This window comes from Taeniopygia guttata, chromosome 22, assembly GCF_048771995.1.
Source record: "Taeniopygia guttata chromosome 22, bTaeGut7.mat, whole genome shotgun sequence".
In the NCBI taxonomy this organism is placed as follows: Eukaryota; Metazoa; Chordata; class Aves; order Passeriformes; family Estrildidae; genus Taeniopygia; species Taeniopygia guttata.
Window position 1 is genome coordinate 4,602,366 of NC_133047.1, and position 14,866 is coordinate 4,617,231.

At 58.5% G+C, this 14,866-nt stretch overlaps 2 protein-coding genes across 3 annotated transcripts; one reads left to right on the forward strand and one right to left on the reverse strand.

Moving 5' to 3' along the window:
• Nucleotides 1-49: 49 nt before the first annotated feature.
• On the forward strand, nt 50-6,265 carry RETSAT (retinol saturase). Of its 2 annotated transcripts, XM_030290116.4 has the most exons (11): nt 53-318; nt 765-947; nt 1,470-1,714; nt 2,199-2,400; nt 2,876-3,073; nt 3,161-3,280; nt 3,772-3,910; nt 4,057-4,166; nt 4,402-4,568; nt 4,927-5,086; nt 5,477-6,265. In XM_030290116.4, exons 1-11 carry the CDS (start codon nt 144-146, stop codon nt 5,620-5,622), a joined length of 1,845 nt encoding a protein of 614 aa, XP_030145976.4. In that variant the 5' UTR covers nt 53-143; the 3' UTR covers nt 5,623-6,265. The 2 variants fall into 2 exon arrangements, with proteins under 2 accessions (XP_072773876.1, XP_030145976.4); XM_072917775.1 differs by lacking the exon at nt 4,927-5,086 and having other exon boundaries at nt 50-318.
• A 2,907-nt stretch (nt 6,266-9,172) lies between these two features.
• On the reverse strand, nt 9,173-14,164 carry TGOLN2 (trans-golgi network protein 2). The gene is made up of 4 exons (XM_030290109.4): nt 14,018-14,164; nt 12,521-13,770; nt 11,928-12,011; nt 9,173-11,415 (listed from the first exon to the last, which is right to left on the reverse strand). The coding sequence occupies exons 1-4, from the start codon at nt 14,091-14,093 to the stop codon at nt 11,410-11,412; spliced, it is 1,416 nt and encodes a 471-aa protein (XP_030145969.4). The 5' UTR covers nt 14,094-14,164; the 3' UTR covers nt 9,173-11,409.
• Between the last annotated feature and the right edge of the window lie 702 nt (nt 14,165-14,866).

Consider the following 14,866-nt stretch of genomic DNA (forward strand, 5'->3'; position numbering starts at 1 on the left):
AGTACCAAACTCCCAGTCCCAGCTCCCAGTGCCCGCCCCCACTCCTCCCCGCGGTCCGCCCGCCCCGTGCCCGCTGTTCCCGTTCCTGCCGTCCCCGCCGCTGTTCCCGGTTCCGCGGGGCAGAGCGGGGCTCCCGCAGCACCATGTGGCTGCAGGCGCTGTTCTTCCTCGTCCCCCTTCTCCTCCTCCTCCTCCTCCTCCTCTCCCGCATGCTCCCCCGGGTCTCGGGCAGCCGCAACCCCTTCGCCACCGACAGCCGCCGCCCGCCCGCCCCGCTGGTCACCGACAAGGCTGTGCGCAGGACCGTCGTTAAGACAGGTACGGGACCCCCGGGGCCACCAGCCCCGCGGCGGGGTTAGAGCCGGGGTGGCATCGCCAGCTCAGCGTGCCATGGCCCCAGGACAGCATCACCGCAGGGTGCAGCATCCCCCGGGACAGCACCGCCCCGGGCTGGCATCAGCTCCCCGGGCTGGCATCAGCTCCCCGGGACAGCACCGCCTGGGGCTGGTATCAGCTCCCCGGGCTGGCATCAGCTCCCCGGGACAGCACCGCCTCGGGCTGGCATCAGCTCCCGGGGCTGGCATCCCCCCGGGCTGGCATCAGCTCCCCGGGCTGGCATCCCCCCGGGCTGTCACGGACCCCCCCAGGGTGGCATTGTCCCCCCCCAGTGTCACCCCCGCGGTGCCACCCCCGGCTCACCGCGGTTTCAGGGGGTGCCCCATGCTGTGGGGTGCCCCCCCGGTGATGCCCCCGTTTCCCCGCAGTGTTCTCGGCGGAGAAGGTGCCCCCTGGGCTCGATGCCATCGTGGTGGGCAGCGGCATCGGTGGCCTGGCGGCCGCGGCGCTGCTGGCCAAGGCCGGCTGGCGCGTGCTGGTGCTGGAGCAGCACGGCAAACTGGGGGGCTGCTGCCACACCTTCACCGAGAAGGGCTTCGAGTTTGACACCGGTGAGATTCAGGACCCCCAACTCCCCCTGGATCCGAGGGATGGGCCTGGGATACCCTCGGGGTGGGAGTCACGGCCAGGGCTCCCCTGCACACACCTCGTGCTACACAAACCATTTTCCTGCTCTTCACCCCAAAACCCTCTGGGTATAGGATACCAAACCCCCAAATTCCCCATATCCAGCCCTGTGTAATATCCAGCATGGGGGATGTCACCTCAGGACACATCTTGTGTCAAGGCAGAGTCTGGCTCTATGTGTCCCCGAATCTCCAGGATTGATTATTTACAGCAGAGATGGATAGCAAAGTGTAACAAAACTCCAAAATTACCAGCTAAAAATACTGTGGGCAGTGCCATTCACCCCAGCTGGGAGGCGGGTGTATCCCACATTTTCCCTTCCACGTGGAGCTGATAGGGTGGGGATGGATAAATAAGAGGTGGGTTTGTGGGAAAATGCAAATAAAGGAAAAAAGTGAAAACAAGGGAAAAAAAGAGGAAAATAGAGGAAAAAACGTCTGTTTTAGGGATCCACTATGTGGGGCAGATGCAGGAGGGCTCCCTGATGCGGTTCCTGGTGGACCAGCTGACGGATGGGCAGCTGGAGTGGGCCCCGCTCCCGGCCATCTACGACGCCGTGGTTTTGGGGGACCCCCAGGCTGCTGGCAGGACCTTCCACATCCATTCTGGGAAGAGGGAATATTTCCGGAGGCTGAAGGAGCAGTTCCCTGGGGAGGCGGCGGCCATCGATGAGTTCCAGCGGCTGCTGAAGGTGGGATAACACCAGGGCAGTTTGGATCTGGGGGGTCGCACAGCCAGGGGAGCCCCCCGGCACCTGGATGCTGGGCACCCCCAGGGAATAATGGCATCACCCCAAAAGCGTTGGGAAACACGTGCAAAATCGCCCCTTTCTGCCTCAAAAGTGCAGTGTCATGGATGTTTTGGGGGAGAGTTCTTTAAAGAAGGAGTTCTTTAAGGAGTTGGGGCAGAGTTCTTGAAGGAAGTTTTTCTGAAGAACCATTTTTTTCGTGGGTAACTTTTTGGGGAAGTTTTTTTGGTGGACCTTTCTGGAGGACCTTTCTGGGGAAGCTTTTTTCACGGAAGCTTTTCTTAAAGGAGGTTTTTGCGGGAAGTATTTTGAGGGAGCCAATACTCCCCTTGCCCACGGCTCCCCAGGCTGCCTAGCAGTGAATTTAAGGGGAAAAAACACTTTGGAGCGTCTCTGGGATGTGTCTGACCCCCAGCTCTCCCTGCAGAGCACCGGCCGTGGGGTTGTGCTGCTGGGGATCCTGAAGATGCTCCCGAGGTTCCTGGCCGGGCTCCTGATCCGCTCCAGGCTGCTCCCACGCCTCTGCTCCTTCTGCCAGCTGGCCTCACGCAGCCTCAAGGAGGTGGTGGATGGTCTCACCCCCAACCCTGAGCTCCGGGCTGTCCTCAGCTACATCTTCCCCACCTATGGTAGGTGACCAGGAGGCCCTGGGATGATGTTAAACCCTTTAGAAACAGAAAAAAGGTAAGAACCCCCTTTTTTGAGTTGTTTTCGGAAGGTTTGCAGGGATGTTCATTGCAGGGATGCTTCGCCAGCATCCTTGTCCCCAAGTCACTGGCAGGTGACGTGTCCCCATTGCTCGTCTCCATCTCTTTCCCTCTGCGTTCTTCATCTTCCCCACGAGGTGACATAATTCCTGTACAAGGGAATGTTCCAGAGCTCCCCCTTCCCTCTGCCCCCTCTCCTGAGCGCCCCATGCCTTAGTCAGGTTGGTGACCACAGCCTTTGCCATGGGGACACCCACACCTGATGTCCTCCCTGCTCCTCCAGGTTCCTCACCTTCCCCTCAGTATCACACCCAGGGTGTTCCTCACACTAAAATATTTAGGATAAGCTCCAAACTCATGATTTGCCCACACCCTCCTCGGCTGCCCCTTTTCCCAGGTGTGCTCCCCTCCAAGGCCAGCTTCTCCATGCACAGCATCCTGGTGAACCACTTCCTCCACGGCGCCTGGTACCCCAAGGGCGGGGCGGGGGAGATCGCCTTCCACACCATCCCGGTGATCCGCAAGGCTGGAGGCGACGTCTTTGGGAAGGCGCCGGTGCAGAGGATCCTGCTGGACGCGCAGGGCAGAGCCTGCGGTGAGCACCTGGCCCGAGGGGCTGCTCCCAAAGCGGGGTTCCTTTCACCAGCACCTCATTCTCCCCCTTCTGGGTTTCCCCTCCCAGGTGTGAGTGTCAAAAAAGGCCAAGATTCGGTGGATATCTTGGCTCCCGTGATCATTTCGGACGCCGGGATCTTCAACACCTACGAGAGGCTGCTGCCGGCGGAGGCGCGGGCTCTGCCGGGTGCGGCGTCAGCGCCGGGCTCCGGCGGGATTACGGCATTAATCCCAATTAAAAGCCGATTTGCCAATTAACACCGGCAAACGCCCTGTCGCTGCTGTGCCATGGCCCTCAAAACCCAGCCCTGGGCCGCTCGTTTCTTCACGGGGGGGTTTTATTCAGGTTAAATTAATTGGCCCAAATTGGCCACAGTTTGCAAAGTCCTGGTTTGGTGCAAGGATTCCCTAAAATACACAGCGCAAGGCCCCGAAATTCATGGGAGTTGGTGGAAATTCTGCTTAAAGTTGGATTGCCAGAAAACCTTCTGGAAGGGGCAAGGATGGGGGCAAGGGGCACAGTCAGGCAGAAAGGGGATGGGTTGTGTGGGTGGGAAGGGTCAGGTTTGGTGGGAAAGGACCAGGATTGGAGAAACTACTTCTTTGTAGCCGAGGGTCCTAGAAAAGCCCGATTTCGCCCAGAACAGACTAATTCCCCTTTTGCCCTCCACGCTGCAGAGATCCAGGCCCAGCTCCGCATGGTGAGCCATGGTGAGGGGGGTTTCACCGTCTTCGTCGGCCTCAGCGGCTCGAGGGAAGAGCTGGGGCTGGAGCCCACCAACTACTTCATGTTCCCAGGGAACGACTTGGATGGAATGTAGGTTTGGCTTCACCTTGGATGTGCTTCGCTGAGCGTAAGGAGTGAATTCCTGGGCAGTGACTCAGGAAATGGGGGTTTGGTCGTAAGGGTTTTCAGGGGGAGGGGTGCCCTGAAGCCCAGCTCAGCCCTTCCCTCCCGTGCAGGATGAAGCGCTACCTGGCTTCATCCAGAGAAGAAGCTGCCAACAACATCCCTTTGCTCTTTGTCACCTCGCCATCAGCCAAGGACCCCACCTGGGAAATGAGGCACCCAGGTGAGGCTGGCACCTTGTGAGGGGCTTCAAAGCTCTTGTTGGGGTTTGGTGATCCCAAACAAGGAGTTTATACTCAGCTATCCCTGCTCAAAGCTCATGGAATGCACTCTTTGGGATACCTGGATGAAGGACATGGAACCCCAAGGATCTGGGGACATCCCCTGGGTTTGGGGCAGCAACAGGGTGGGATGAGGGTGGGCACAGGGACAAGCACCCCAGCCTTGTCCTCCTGCAGGTAAATCCACACTGGCCATCGTCACCTTCGCCAGGTACGAGTGGTTCGAGGAGTGGAAGGACAAGCAGGTCCACAAGCGGGGGGATGACTATGAGGACCTGAAGAAGACTTTTGTGGATGCCATCATGCAGACTGTCTCCAAGCTCTACCCTCGCATCGAGGGCCGGGTGAGAAAACACAGGGTTCAGGGGTCCTAAGCTCGGGGTTCAGGGGTCCTCCAGCTCCCTCCATCTACCCAATGGAGTCGTGGAATGGTTTGGGTTGGAAAAGCTCATCCAGCTCCACCCCATCGTGAGCAGGGACACCTTCCACCAGACCAGGTTGCTCCGATCCCCATCCAACCTGGGCAGACCTGCATGCCCATCCCAGGATGATCCTCCAGAACCATCCTGGGATGAAACTGGCCAGAACCACCCCACCAGCGTCTGCCAGGAGACCCGTCCCAGACCGTACCCCACAGCCAGGTTCCTGCAGCGGCGCCCCGTGCTGCTGCCCCTGCAGCCCCCCTGTCCCTGTCCCCCGCAGATCGAGTACCTCTCGGGTGGCACTCCCCTCACCAACCAGCACTACATCGCCAGTCCCCACGGGGAGCTCTACGGCACCGACCACGGCATCGCCCGCCTGCAGGCCGAGGCCATTGCCACCGTGCGGGCAGACACGGCCGTGCCCAGCCTCTACCTGACAGGTGACAGGGCCACCAGGAGCGGGATGCGGGCAGAGAAAACCTCCAGTCCTGAAGCGGAATGAAGGGAAGAGCCGCTGGGGGCAGTGGGATAACGCCTGGAAAAGCAGCGTTCCGTGGTCCCAGGGGAGCAGAGGAGGGCTGTGCTCCCCCAGCTCTGGGAGGTTGTCTCCTTGCCCAGTGCAGGATGGAGAGTTCCCATCTGGGGAAGGTGGGGCAGGATGAGGAGTTCCTGCTGGAGACAAGGGAAGGTCAGACAGGGCAGGGAATGTGGGTTCAGACCCAGGGATTGTGTAGGGGCAGCTGGAAGGCGATGCCCAAACCACCACTGATGGTTGGCTGGGGAGTGAGGGCTGCTCACAGGGCTGCTCACCTGCTGCTCCCTCCTTTCAGGGCAGGATTTGTGCCTGGGGGGTTTCATGGGAGCCCTGCAAGGAGCCATCATCTGCGCCAGCACCATCCTCAAGCGCAACCTCTACGCGGACGTGGCGTGGCTGAAGATGCGCCTGCAGGCCACCAGCTCCAAGAAGGGAGACTAAAGCCTGCCATGCCACCAGCAGGGACCCCTGCTCCCCAGCACGTCACCCCCACCTCGCCCTCAGCTGTCACACACCTGTAGCACACCCGTCTCTACGCCAGGCTGAGGGATTTCATCCAGGATGACGCCATTCCCACTCCCAGATTGTGTTGGACCTCACCCCCACCAAAAAAATGCATCCCCTTCCACCATCGTGTCCAGTGCTGGTCCCTGGCCATGGAGGGAGTCCCCAAGAGCTGGTGTGGCCGGGAGAGAAGTCAAGATAACCCCAAAACAGGCGGCACCAGCAGCTCCCACGGTACCAGCAGCTCCCATGGCTGCTTGATCCCCTCAGGACCACTGACCCCCGCCAAAGCCCACCTCCACCTGCAGCCCCAGAGCTGTCTGAGAGCAGCAGGCCCTCCAGTGCTTCCAGAGTCATTCCTGGGAGCAGCAGGACCCCAGCCTCCCAGTATTCCCAGTGTCTGGGTGCTGCTCTCCCCCACTGCCCCAAGGCATCCATGGCACAAGCTCACACTCCTGCAGCAGCAACAAAGTCCTTCTGTCTGCTGGTAAAAGCTCGGGAACAGGATGAAAGTCCTCTCCAGATGGGAAGGGAAGCACATGAGACTGGAAGTAATAAAATAACGATCATGATCCTGGAATTTGTGCCTCGTGATGGGTCAGTGGGGCTGGGGGTTGCAAGGGAGAAAAGAAGGGGAAGGGAAAGCAGAATGGAAGGTGGAACGGGAAGGGGAAGCTGCTGCTGGAGCAGGAGGAAAACAAAGCCCAGAGCTGGTTCCTGGGCAGGGAATAGTGTGACCGTGCTGGAAAGGAGCCCTGGAAAGAGGCTTGAAGGCTGATCTGGCAAAGAGGATTAGATCACTGAGCAGAGGGATAATTCAGTGATGGGATGGAATTTGCAGAGAAGGTGAGCTCTGCCAGGAGAGATCATCCAGAGTCAGCCCCTTGAGGAGCCCTGGGGCACAGCAGTGAGCTGGGGAGGCTGCTCTGGGCACCTTCAGCCCAGGTGAGACCCCACCTGCTCCTGCAGAGCTTCCCCCAGCTCCGGCTCCAGCACCAGAGGGATGTGGAGCGTATGGAGTGAATCCATGGGAGGCCATGGAGCCAGACTGGGAAAAATGGGGGTGCTCACCTGGAGAGGAGAAGTTCCAGGGAGAGCTCAGAGCCCCTTCCAGGGCCTAAAGGGGCTCCAGGAGAGCTGGAGACAAGGCATGGAGGGACAGGACACAGGGAATGGCTCCCAGTGCCAGAGGGCAGGGATGGATGGGATACTGGGAATTGGGAATTGTTCCCTGAGGGTGGGCAGGCCCTGGCACAGGTGCCCAGAGCAGCTGTGGCTGCCCCTGGATCCCTGGCAGTGCCCAAGGCCAGGCTGGACAGGGGTTTGGAGCAGCCTGGGAGGGTGGGAGGTGTCCCTGCCATGGCAGGGGTGGGATTGGGGGGTCTGTAAGGTCTCTCCCAAGCCATGCCCAAACAGGACAAAGCAGGGCCAATGTTCCTGTCCTTCCTCTCACCCTGCAGGCTGTGCATCCCTTCTCAGTCCTGCAGAGCTGCGCTCCTGCAGGCTCCTGGAGGGTGGGGACGAGGCCCTGCCTCACTCCCAGCCTGCTGCAGGCATCTGCTCTCCCCAGGACAGAGGGGCAAAACCTGAGGGGCAAAACCAGCAGCAGCTCCTTCCCTGCCACACATGGAGAGCAAGGGACAAGTTACAGGAAAACCAACCAAAAACCCTTCTGGGAAGGCGAGGGGCTCAACCTGGAGGCACCAGAGATGCTGGGGGGAGGGTTTAACCAGCCAGGTCCTCTTCCCAGGGACCCTCTGCAGAGCAGAAACATCTGATTTAGGCCCAGAACAGTGACCCCCAACCTTCCCCCCAGCAGCTCCCAGGAGACCCAAACCTGCCTCTCCTCCTGCTTTTCTCACCCCAAAGAGCTCCAATCTTGCAAATGCCATCTCAGTCACTCTGGTGGTTTTTAATCCAAACGAGCAGTCCCAGGCCCTGGACTGTGTCATGCAGAGGCAAAGCTGATGTGTTTGCTTGGCTGGTGCCCTGCCCAAAAGGAAAATACCTGCTGTGAGATCAGCTCAGGTTCACCTGTTTGCTCAGGAGGCCGTGCAAGACCCAAAGCTTTCAAGAGAAGATGAGATAAAAAACACCCTGGGTGGTTATCGGGGTTTGCAGGCTGGGCTCACTGGGGTAGCAGCGTTTCACAGAACCGTGGGATCACCTGGGTTGGAAAAGCCCCGAGACCACCAAGTCCAACTGCCAAGGCCACCACTGACCCACCAGCTGCTAAACCCTCTCCCAGGGATGGGGTCTCCACCCCTGCTCAGGGCCTGAACTGCTGTTTCCATAGAGGAATCTTCCAAAATCCAACCTGAACCTCTCCTGGCACAGCTTGAGGCCGTTCCCTCTCACCCTGTTAGCAGAGCCCAGCCCCCATCTGCTGCACTCTCCAGCGCAGGAGCAGGAGGGTTGAAGGGCACAGCCCTAGCCCCGTGCCCAGTTTCGCCCAGTTTCGCCCAGTTTCGCCCAGTTTCGCACAGTTTCTCATGCATGAAGCCTCCTCCACCCTCAGGGCCTTTCTGCTACACTGCCTCTATCAGAATGTCTCAATCCTGCCCCATAAGCAGAGCCCAACCCGGCTGGCAAAGCATTTCTGATTTTATTTGACATTATTTCCACTCAGGGACTTCGGCTCCTGGGCAGTCACCCCCAGATGACCCCAGGGGCACTCCCAGCCCTGGGATGCCCCCACTGCAGGACAGGACAGGACCCGAGGGGCTGTTCCTGCCCCACCGCACCTGCCCTGCCTGCCAGAGTGTTCTGGGGCTCTCCCAGACCAGGGCGAGCTCTTGGAGCACAAGGCGTGGGTTTTTTGGGAAGTCACCCTAAGGACACAGAGCAGAGCGGAGCTCTGAGCCCCGTGCAGCAAGGGGGATCTGTAAGGTCTCTTCCAACCCCACATCCCCATGGGAATCTGCCTCTGAGCTCCCATTTTCACCCTTTTTTCCGCCTGCAAGCTGTCAGGAGCCCCATGCGCAGCGGCACACCCTGTGACGGGACTGGAGAGGAAGGCAGGATTTCCTCCTGCGAGGGAAAGGAGGCAGGGAAAGGAGGGACTTTCTTCCATTCGCAGCAGGAAACACTCCCCAGAGTTCCCGCAGCACCTTCTCCTCCCTCCCAAGCTGGGAGGAGCTGGGACATCCTGGGATTGCCCCTGGTGCTCTCTGCAGGGGAAAGAAGAAATCCAGGAGAGCTCAGGACTAAGCTCTGTGCAGAAGAGTTTAATCTCCTCTTGGGCCCTGACCTCGCTGGGCTGGCTGGGCCCTGGAAAGCAGACTGGAAACTTCAAATCCGCTCCGGCCTGGGCCTGTCTGGGCTCCTTCCGCCTGCACACGGAGCTCTGAGCACCGGCAGCTCCACTGAACCAGGGGTTTTCAGCAAAAAGGCCTTTTGCATAAAGAGGAGCCACCCTGCACCTTTGGTGCCAGGTGTCGACCAAAACCATGCAAAGAACGTGAAGAAAACAAAACGAAGAGAGAAGTGAAAACTCAACCTTTTGGGTTATTTTTAATCCATTTACTGATTTCACCACACAGAAAATAAAAAAAAAAAAACCAGTATAAAGAACTGTAAAAAATTCTGATCCTTCCAAGCAAGGTGCATTTCACTGCAGCAGAAAACAAATCGTGTGCTGATTCAAGCCTAAAAAGTAGAAATATTTGGCAAAAAACCCTCTGTACCAACAGACACCATCCATGGAAAACACGTGTCCAAAGGGAAAAGGTTCTGTGCACCTTGATCCCTTGGGAACACGTTGCAAAAACACCATAAATCTCAATAAACTGGGAGCAATGCCCAGAGGTTTGGGGCAGCCCAGACTGTTGGCAGAACACACCAGCCTCGGGAAGTGCTGGTGGGGAGAACTGGGGTGAAAACCCTGCAAGTCAGCCTGCTGTGAGAGCTGCCTCTCCCCAGACCCGAGAGGTGTGTCCTCATCACCCAAAGGAATGCTTGGCTCAGCCTGGGATCGAGCTGTTTGAGGTCAAAATATTCCCTCCCCTGCTGGCAGCAGGGCGGGATTCCCACAGCCTGCAGCAAGAGAGGGCTTGAAACAGCTCCCAGGACAGAAAATAAGTAGATGGTGAAAAAATAAAAAGCCTTTCTCAATTATTATTCATTTAAAAAACCCCACAAACCAGGACAAAGCAAGCGTAGAGCACTCACACTCCAAAAAGCACACGCACTCCAAAAATCCTGACCAGAGCAGCCCAGGAGCACACGGAATTCCACACACTGGAATAACTTTGTCTCCCTGCCGAGTCCAAAAAGCCAGTGTCCCCCTCCCCAAGCCTAAAGCAGCCCCCCAGCCTGGCTGATCCCACAGGGAGCAGGGTGGTTTGGTGCAGGAGCTTCCCACCCTTTTTCCCGGCCCTATTTCCCTTCCCTCCACCCCCCTGCTCTCCAGAACAACTCCTGGAAGTCCTTTTAGCATCCTAGGTGTTTCCTAAGGAAACTCTGAGGACTCTTTAAAGCCAGGAGGGACCCTCACGCTTGCCAAGAGCCAGCAAAAAGGGAAAGGATGGCTTTAGGGTTTGGAGAAGGCCAAGCCCTCCCTCCCCTCTCGGAATGAACCGTTAGGAAACCCAAAACCAGAGCTGAGCTTTCACAGTGACAGGGAATGGCTCTGCCCGTGTCCAAGGTGACCACAGGGCACGGAGCTGATTGCTCCCAAGCCTGGGAATGCCAGGAAAAAGCCCCCCAGGAGGGAATTTAACCATCCTGGGACTCTGCCCGTGCAGTCAGTTGGTGAGTGCAGGACTGGCACAGGCCTGGCACAGCTGGGTGCCCATGCGAGGAGCTCTGGGTCCCTCAAATCCTTTTTTTTTCTGGAAAAAATCCAAAGCAGGAGCCAAGCAGGTACTCTGTGCCCTCTCCAGAAACATCCCAGCCTTTAGAAACTTCTGGGGAGTAGAACTGCAGGAATGAAAAACTACCTCACAGGTGTAATGGGGCACCAACCCCTTGGTCTGACCAGTGCCAGTCCAACACAACTGGAGGGACTGGGAGCTTCCCTCATCCCAAACTCCTCAGGGATTTACATCCCTTCCTTCCTGACAAGGGGAGGAAGCAATCTTCCCATCCAAATCCCTGACCCCAACAGGGCATGGAGCTCCCCCAGCCTGACCCCTCCTCCACACCACCACCAACACCCCCTGTGCAGACTGGGAGGGAAAAGACCTGCATGGAGCACGAGGGGTTTGAGCTACAAAAACTGCTTCAGCATGGCCAAAGGCGTGTGTGAAAAAGGGAATCTGGGTGTGAAACTGGAAAACTGATCAGGGAGAGAAAACCCAAATCCAAATCCGTGCTGGGTCAGTTCCAAACAAGCGCAAGAGAACTCACTTGCTCCCAACCTGAGCCTCCCAACCCAGCAGATGGACAAGGAGGGGCAGGAGGAGGCCAAGGCAGCTTCGTTCCCGGGCAAGGGACAGTCCCGTGGCTCATTGTGCAGCAGATCCTTAATTCCCCCCCAAAAGGAGGGGTCAGTCCAGCAGATGGCAAATTCCATTGCACTGGGACACAGAAATCCTGGGTCTGGCTCTTCCAGCAGCCAGACACCCGGGGGAAAACAAGGCAGCTGGGAAAGGAGCAATTTAGGGAAGTGAGAGGTTTTATCAAGGTGCAGGTGCAAAACAAAAAGCGTTTCCCCTCCTTCCCGTGGACTGGAATCCAGCTGTGGCAGCACTGCATCCCCGTCACCATCTGAGGAGGAGGAATCTAGATCTGGAAAGGCAAAAGGAAAGGTTGGAACCACCTGAAAGCTCAGAATTGCTCTGCTGCTCTGTCCAGACCTGAGTGGGCTGAGAAGCTCCCAAAGCAAACACGAGCTTTTGCTTTTTTTTCCTAACTTTCCTCTTCCTATGGCAGAAAACAATTACAGGCACATCTGCCCTGAGTGGCAAGAGGAGGAACAAAGTTTTTAGGGAGAGAAGAAAGGGATTTCTCCACAAATCCTACCCTCTGCCACTAAAATGCTCTCTGACAAGTCGTTTGGATCGGTGACAAATCAGTCAGCACAGCCCAGCTGGAGATTGTCCCATCTGTGCTCTGCCAGCACTTGTCACTCTTACTGTCTCCACTTCCTGGCAAAACCCTGTTTCCACACCAAACTGTGCTTTCCAAACTGCCTCAGCAGGGCCTTTGGGACCCTTCCTGATGCAAAGCAGCCTGGTGAAATATTTTGTATTTCCAGCACACACCAGGCACGCCAACCCCCACTCTGGGCTGGGTCTCACCTTTTGGTCCAGTCTCTGATAATCACCAGATTTGGGCCGTCGACCGGTTTTTGACCTTTTTCCTTCCAGAGCAAAAGCAATGATCTTTGGAGAGAGAAAAATGGAGACAGAGTGAGTGGAACAGCAGCTTCCAACACAGGCTCATCTCTGATTTTTCATTCACCTGCTCCCACAACCCTTTTCCTGTGACCAAGCACTTCAAACACGTAAATGCCAACACACCCATTACTAAGATGGATAATGAGGTTTGCTCAACAAGCAGAAAACAGTAAGAATTAATTTTTTTTGTCCTCCCTCAAAACCAGCTTTATGTGAGGGAAAACAACCCCGACTTTGTGTTGGTGTACAGAAGACTGTGAGCAGGAATCTGTCAGAGATGAGATGGAGGGATCTCACACCTCCCAGGTGAAAATCAGAAGCAGGGCTGAGAACACCCAGCTCCCACCAGATCCAACCCTCCCGCTCCTCCCAGTGCTGTGGGAGCACACGCACGCAGAGCAGACTGGGAGATACTGGTGAGAAGCCAGTCAGGACGAGGGGAAAGGGCCGGGCAGGTCCCTCCCCAGGCCCGGGGCTGGAGCAGGACTGCTCACCTTGCGCTTGTTGTGGTAGGCCACGTACAGGGCTGCCACCACGACCGCCGTGGTCACCAGGTAGGCAAAGAAGTGGCTGCTCTCCGAGCGGGCCCTGGGCAGGGAGGGAGCATTCCTCTCCCTGTCCTGCTCCAAGGAGCTGTCACTGCCCTCCTCAGCCTTGGCCACATCCTCCTCGGCGTTCTCTTCGTTTTCCACAAAGCTGTCGTCCGAGGGAGCTGGGTGTGACACAGGGCTCTGCTCCTCCTGCGAGTTCCTGGGGCTGTCCTGGCTGTCAGGCTGCTGCTCAGCAGCACTGCCCTGGCTCTCAGCCTGGGCCTGCTGCCCACCGCTGCTGCCTTGGCTGGTGGCCCCGCTGGTGTGCCCATTCCTGTCCCTGTCACTGCTGCCCTGCTCGGTGCCGCTCTGGGTGCTGCCCTGGGCCTGGTTGTTGCTCTGGTCCTCGTTGGTGTTCTCTGGGGTGTCGTTGGCATTTGTGCTCTTGCTGTCCTTGCTATTGCTGCCCTCCTTGGCGCTGCCCTGGTCCTTGTTGGTGTTGTCTGGGGTGTTGCTGCCATTTGTGCTGTCACTCTCCTTGCCGTTCTTGTCCTTGCTGTCCTGGTTGGTGCTGCCCTGGTTCTGGTTGGTGCTGCCCTGGTTAGTGCCCTGGTTCTGGTTGGTGCCCTGGTTCTGGTTGGTGCTGCCACTCGTGCTGTTGCCCTCCTCGCCATCGCTGTCCCCGTTCTCAGTGGCCCCTGGCTGGTTGCCACCCTGGCCGTTCTCGCTGACACTGCTCTGATCATTGTTGTCGCTGTTCTGGCTGCCACCAGTGCCACTGTTTGAGTTGCCGTTGTCTCCAGTGCTGTCCTGGCCACCACTGCCCGTGTTGCCTGGGCCACCACTGCTGCTTGTCTGGCTTTTATCTCCTTGTCCCCCCCCTCCTGCACCGCTGTTTCCACCACTGCCACTTGCACCATTGCCGTCCTGGCCAGCCCCCGCGCTGCTGCCTTTCTCTGAATCCTTTTCCTTCTTCCCCTTGTCGCCGCCGCCGTTTCCAGTGACGCTGTTGTTCTGCTGCTCGCTGCCTTTCTTATCCACGCTGGTCGTGCTGTTCGTGTCAGTTTTGGGGTCGCTGCCGTTGGAGTCATTGCTGTCCTGCTGGTTCCCGTTCCCTGGGGACGTGCTGCCAGCCGCTCCGGTTCCCTCGGGCACGGTGGAAGATCTCCCTCCGGTGTCCGTTCGGTCCCCGTTGGTCTCGGTTTGCACGGGCTCTGCAGCGATAACAGGGAGCCCCGTCAGTCGGCACTGAGGGCTGGGGGCAGAGGGGAACCCCTGCGGAAGGGGGGACACGCCGCAGGAGCCGGGGGGAACCGGGGGTTACCGAGGGCGGCGGGGAGCGCCGGGTGACCGAACGCACGGGCGGAGGAGGTCCCCAAAGCGAGCGCGGGGCCGGACCCACCCCCCTCAAGGGCTTCGCTGCCGCCTCCCGCCCCTAGCCCAGCCCCCGGCCCGGCGTACCGGCGGCGCAGAGCCCCAGCAGCAGCAGCACCGGGAGCAGCACCGGGAGCAGCGGCCGCACCCGCGGGGCCGCCATGGCGGACGCGCCCTCAGCGCCGCTTCCGGGCGCAGCTCTCGCGAGACGGGAGGCGCGAGAGCGGCGCGGGGGGCGGGGCCTGGGAATGGGCGGGGTTGTGGGCGTGGCCGTGTGGAGTGGGCGTGGCTTGTTGCGGCTGGGGGCGGGGCTTGGGGAGCCCCTTCGGGGGGCGGTTGGCGCCCTCTGGCGGGCGCAGCCGCATTTTGGGGTAAAACCCGCCGGTTTCGGTAAAAGCCACCGCATTTTGGGGTAAACCCCGCCGGTTTGAGTCAAACGTCCCATTTGACAGCAGGGATTCCCAGCGGAGCAGGAAATCGGCTGTGCCTATCAGCAGGCACCCAGGACTGTTCACCTCTGGCAGTTTATCTGCTTTAGCCTGCTAAATCTTCCTTCTCTGGGCTAAATATCCAGAAACCTGTCCCCAGCAGGAATCACAACCTTCCATGTGTCCATGGCCTGCTCCATTTAACCCTAAACCAGGAAAATCCCATGGAAAGCAGCCAGGTCCCACACGGTGCCTGGGGAATAACTGAGGAACGATCCTGCCTTGGCTGATTTTCTTCCCTCGTGGTTTCTTTTTCCCAATCTCTGGGGAATCTCAGTCCAATTCAACACATCCCAGCAATCCCTGCTGCTCGGCTCCGCCAGTGCCAGCCTTTTCCAAGGAGACCAGAAGAGCTGGCCCAATGCTTTTTGGGGTTTACACAGAGAGCTGAGGCTGTTTCTCATGCTCAGCTTTCACTCGCCCCCTGGAAGTCAAGAGCGACTGAGCA

Bases quoted from the DNA above. Each gene is read 5' to 3' on its own strand.
- RETSAT (XM_030290116.4), top strand. From the start codon at position 144: ATGTGGCTGCAGGCGCTGTTCTTCCTCGTCCCCCTTCTCCTCCTCCTC. The intron at 2,401-2,875 runs GTAGGTGACCAG...CCCTTTTCCCAG, and splicing joins CTACATCTTCCCCACCTATG to GTGTGCTCCCCTCCAAGGCC. The intron at 5,087-5,476 runs GTGACAGGGCCA...CCCTCCTTTCAG, and splicing joins GCCCAGCCTCTACCTGACAG to GGCAGGATTTGTGCCTGGGG.
- TGOLN2 (XM_030290109.4), bottom strand. From the start codon at position 14,093: ATGGCGGCCCCGCGGGTGCGGCCGCTGCTCCCGGTGCTGCTCCCGGTG. The intron at 13,771-14,017 runs GTACGCCGGGCC...TTATCGCTGCAG, and splicing joins GCTGGGGCTCTGCGCCGCCG to AGCCCGTGCAAACCGAGACC. The intron at 12,012-12,520 runs GTGAGCAGTCCT...CTCTCTCCAAAG, and splicing joins CCTACCACAACAAGCGCAAG to ATCATTGCTTTTGCTCTGGA.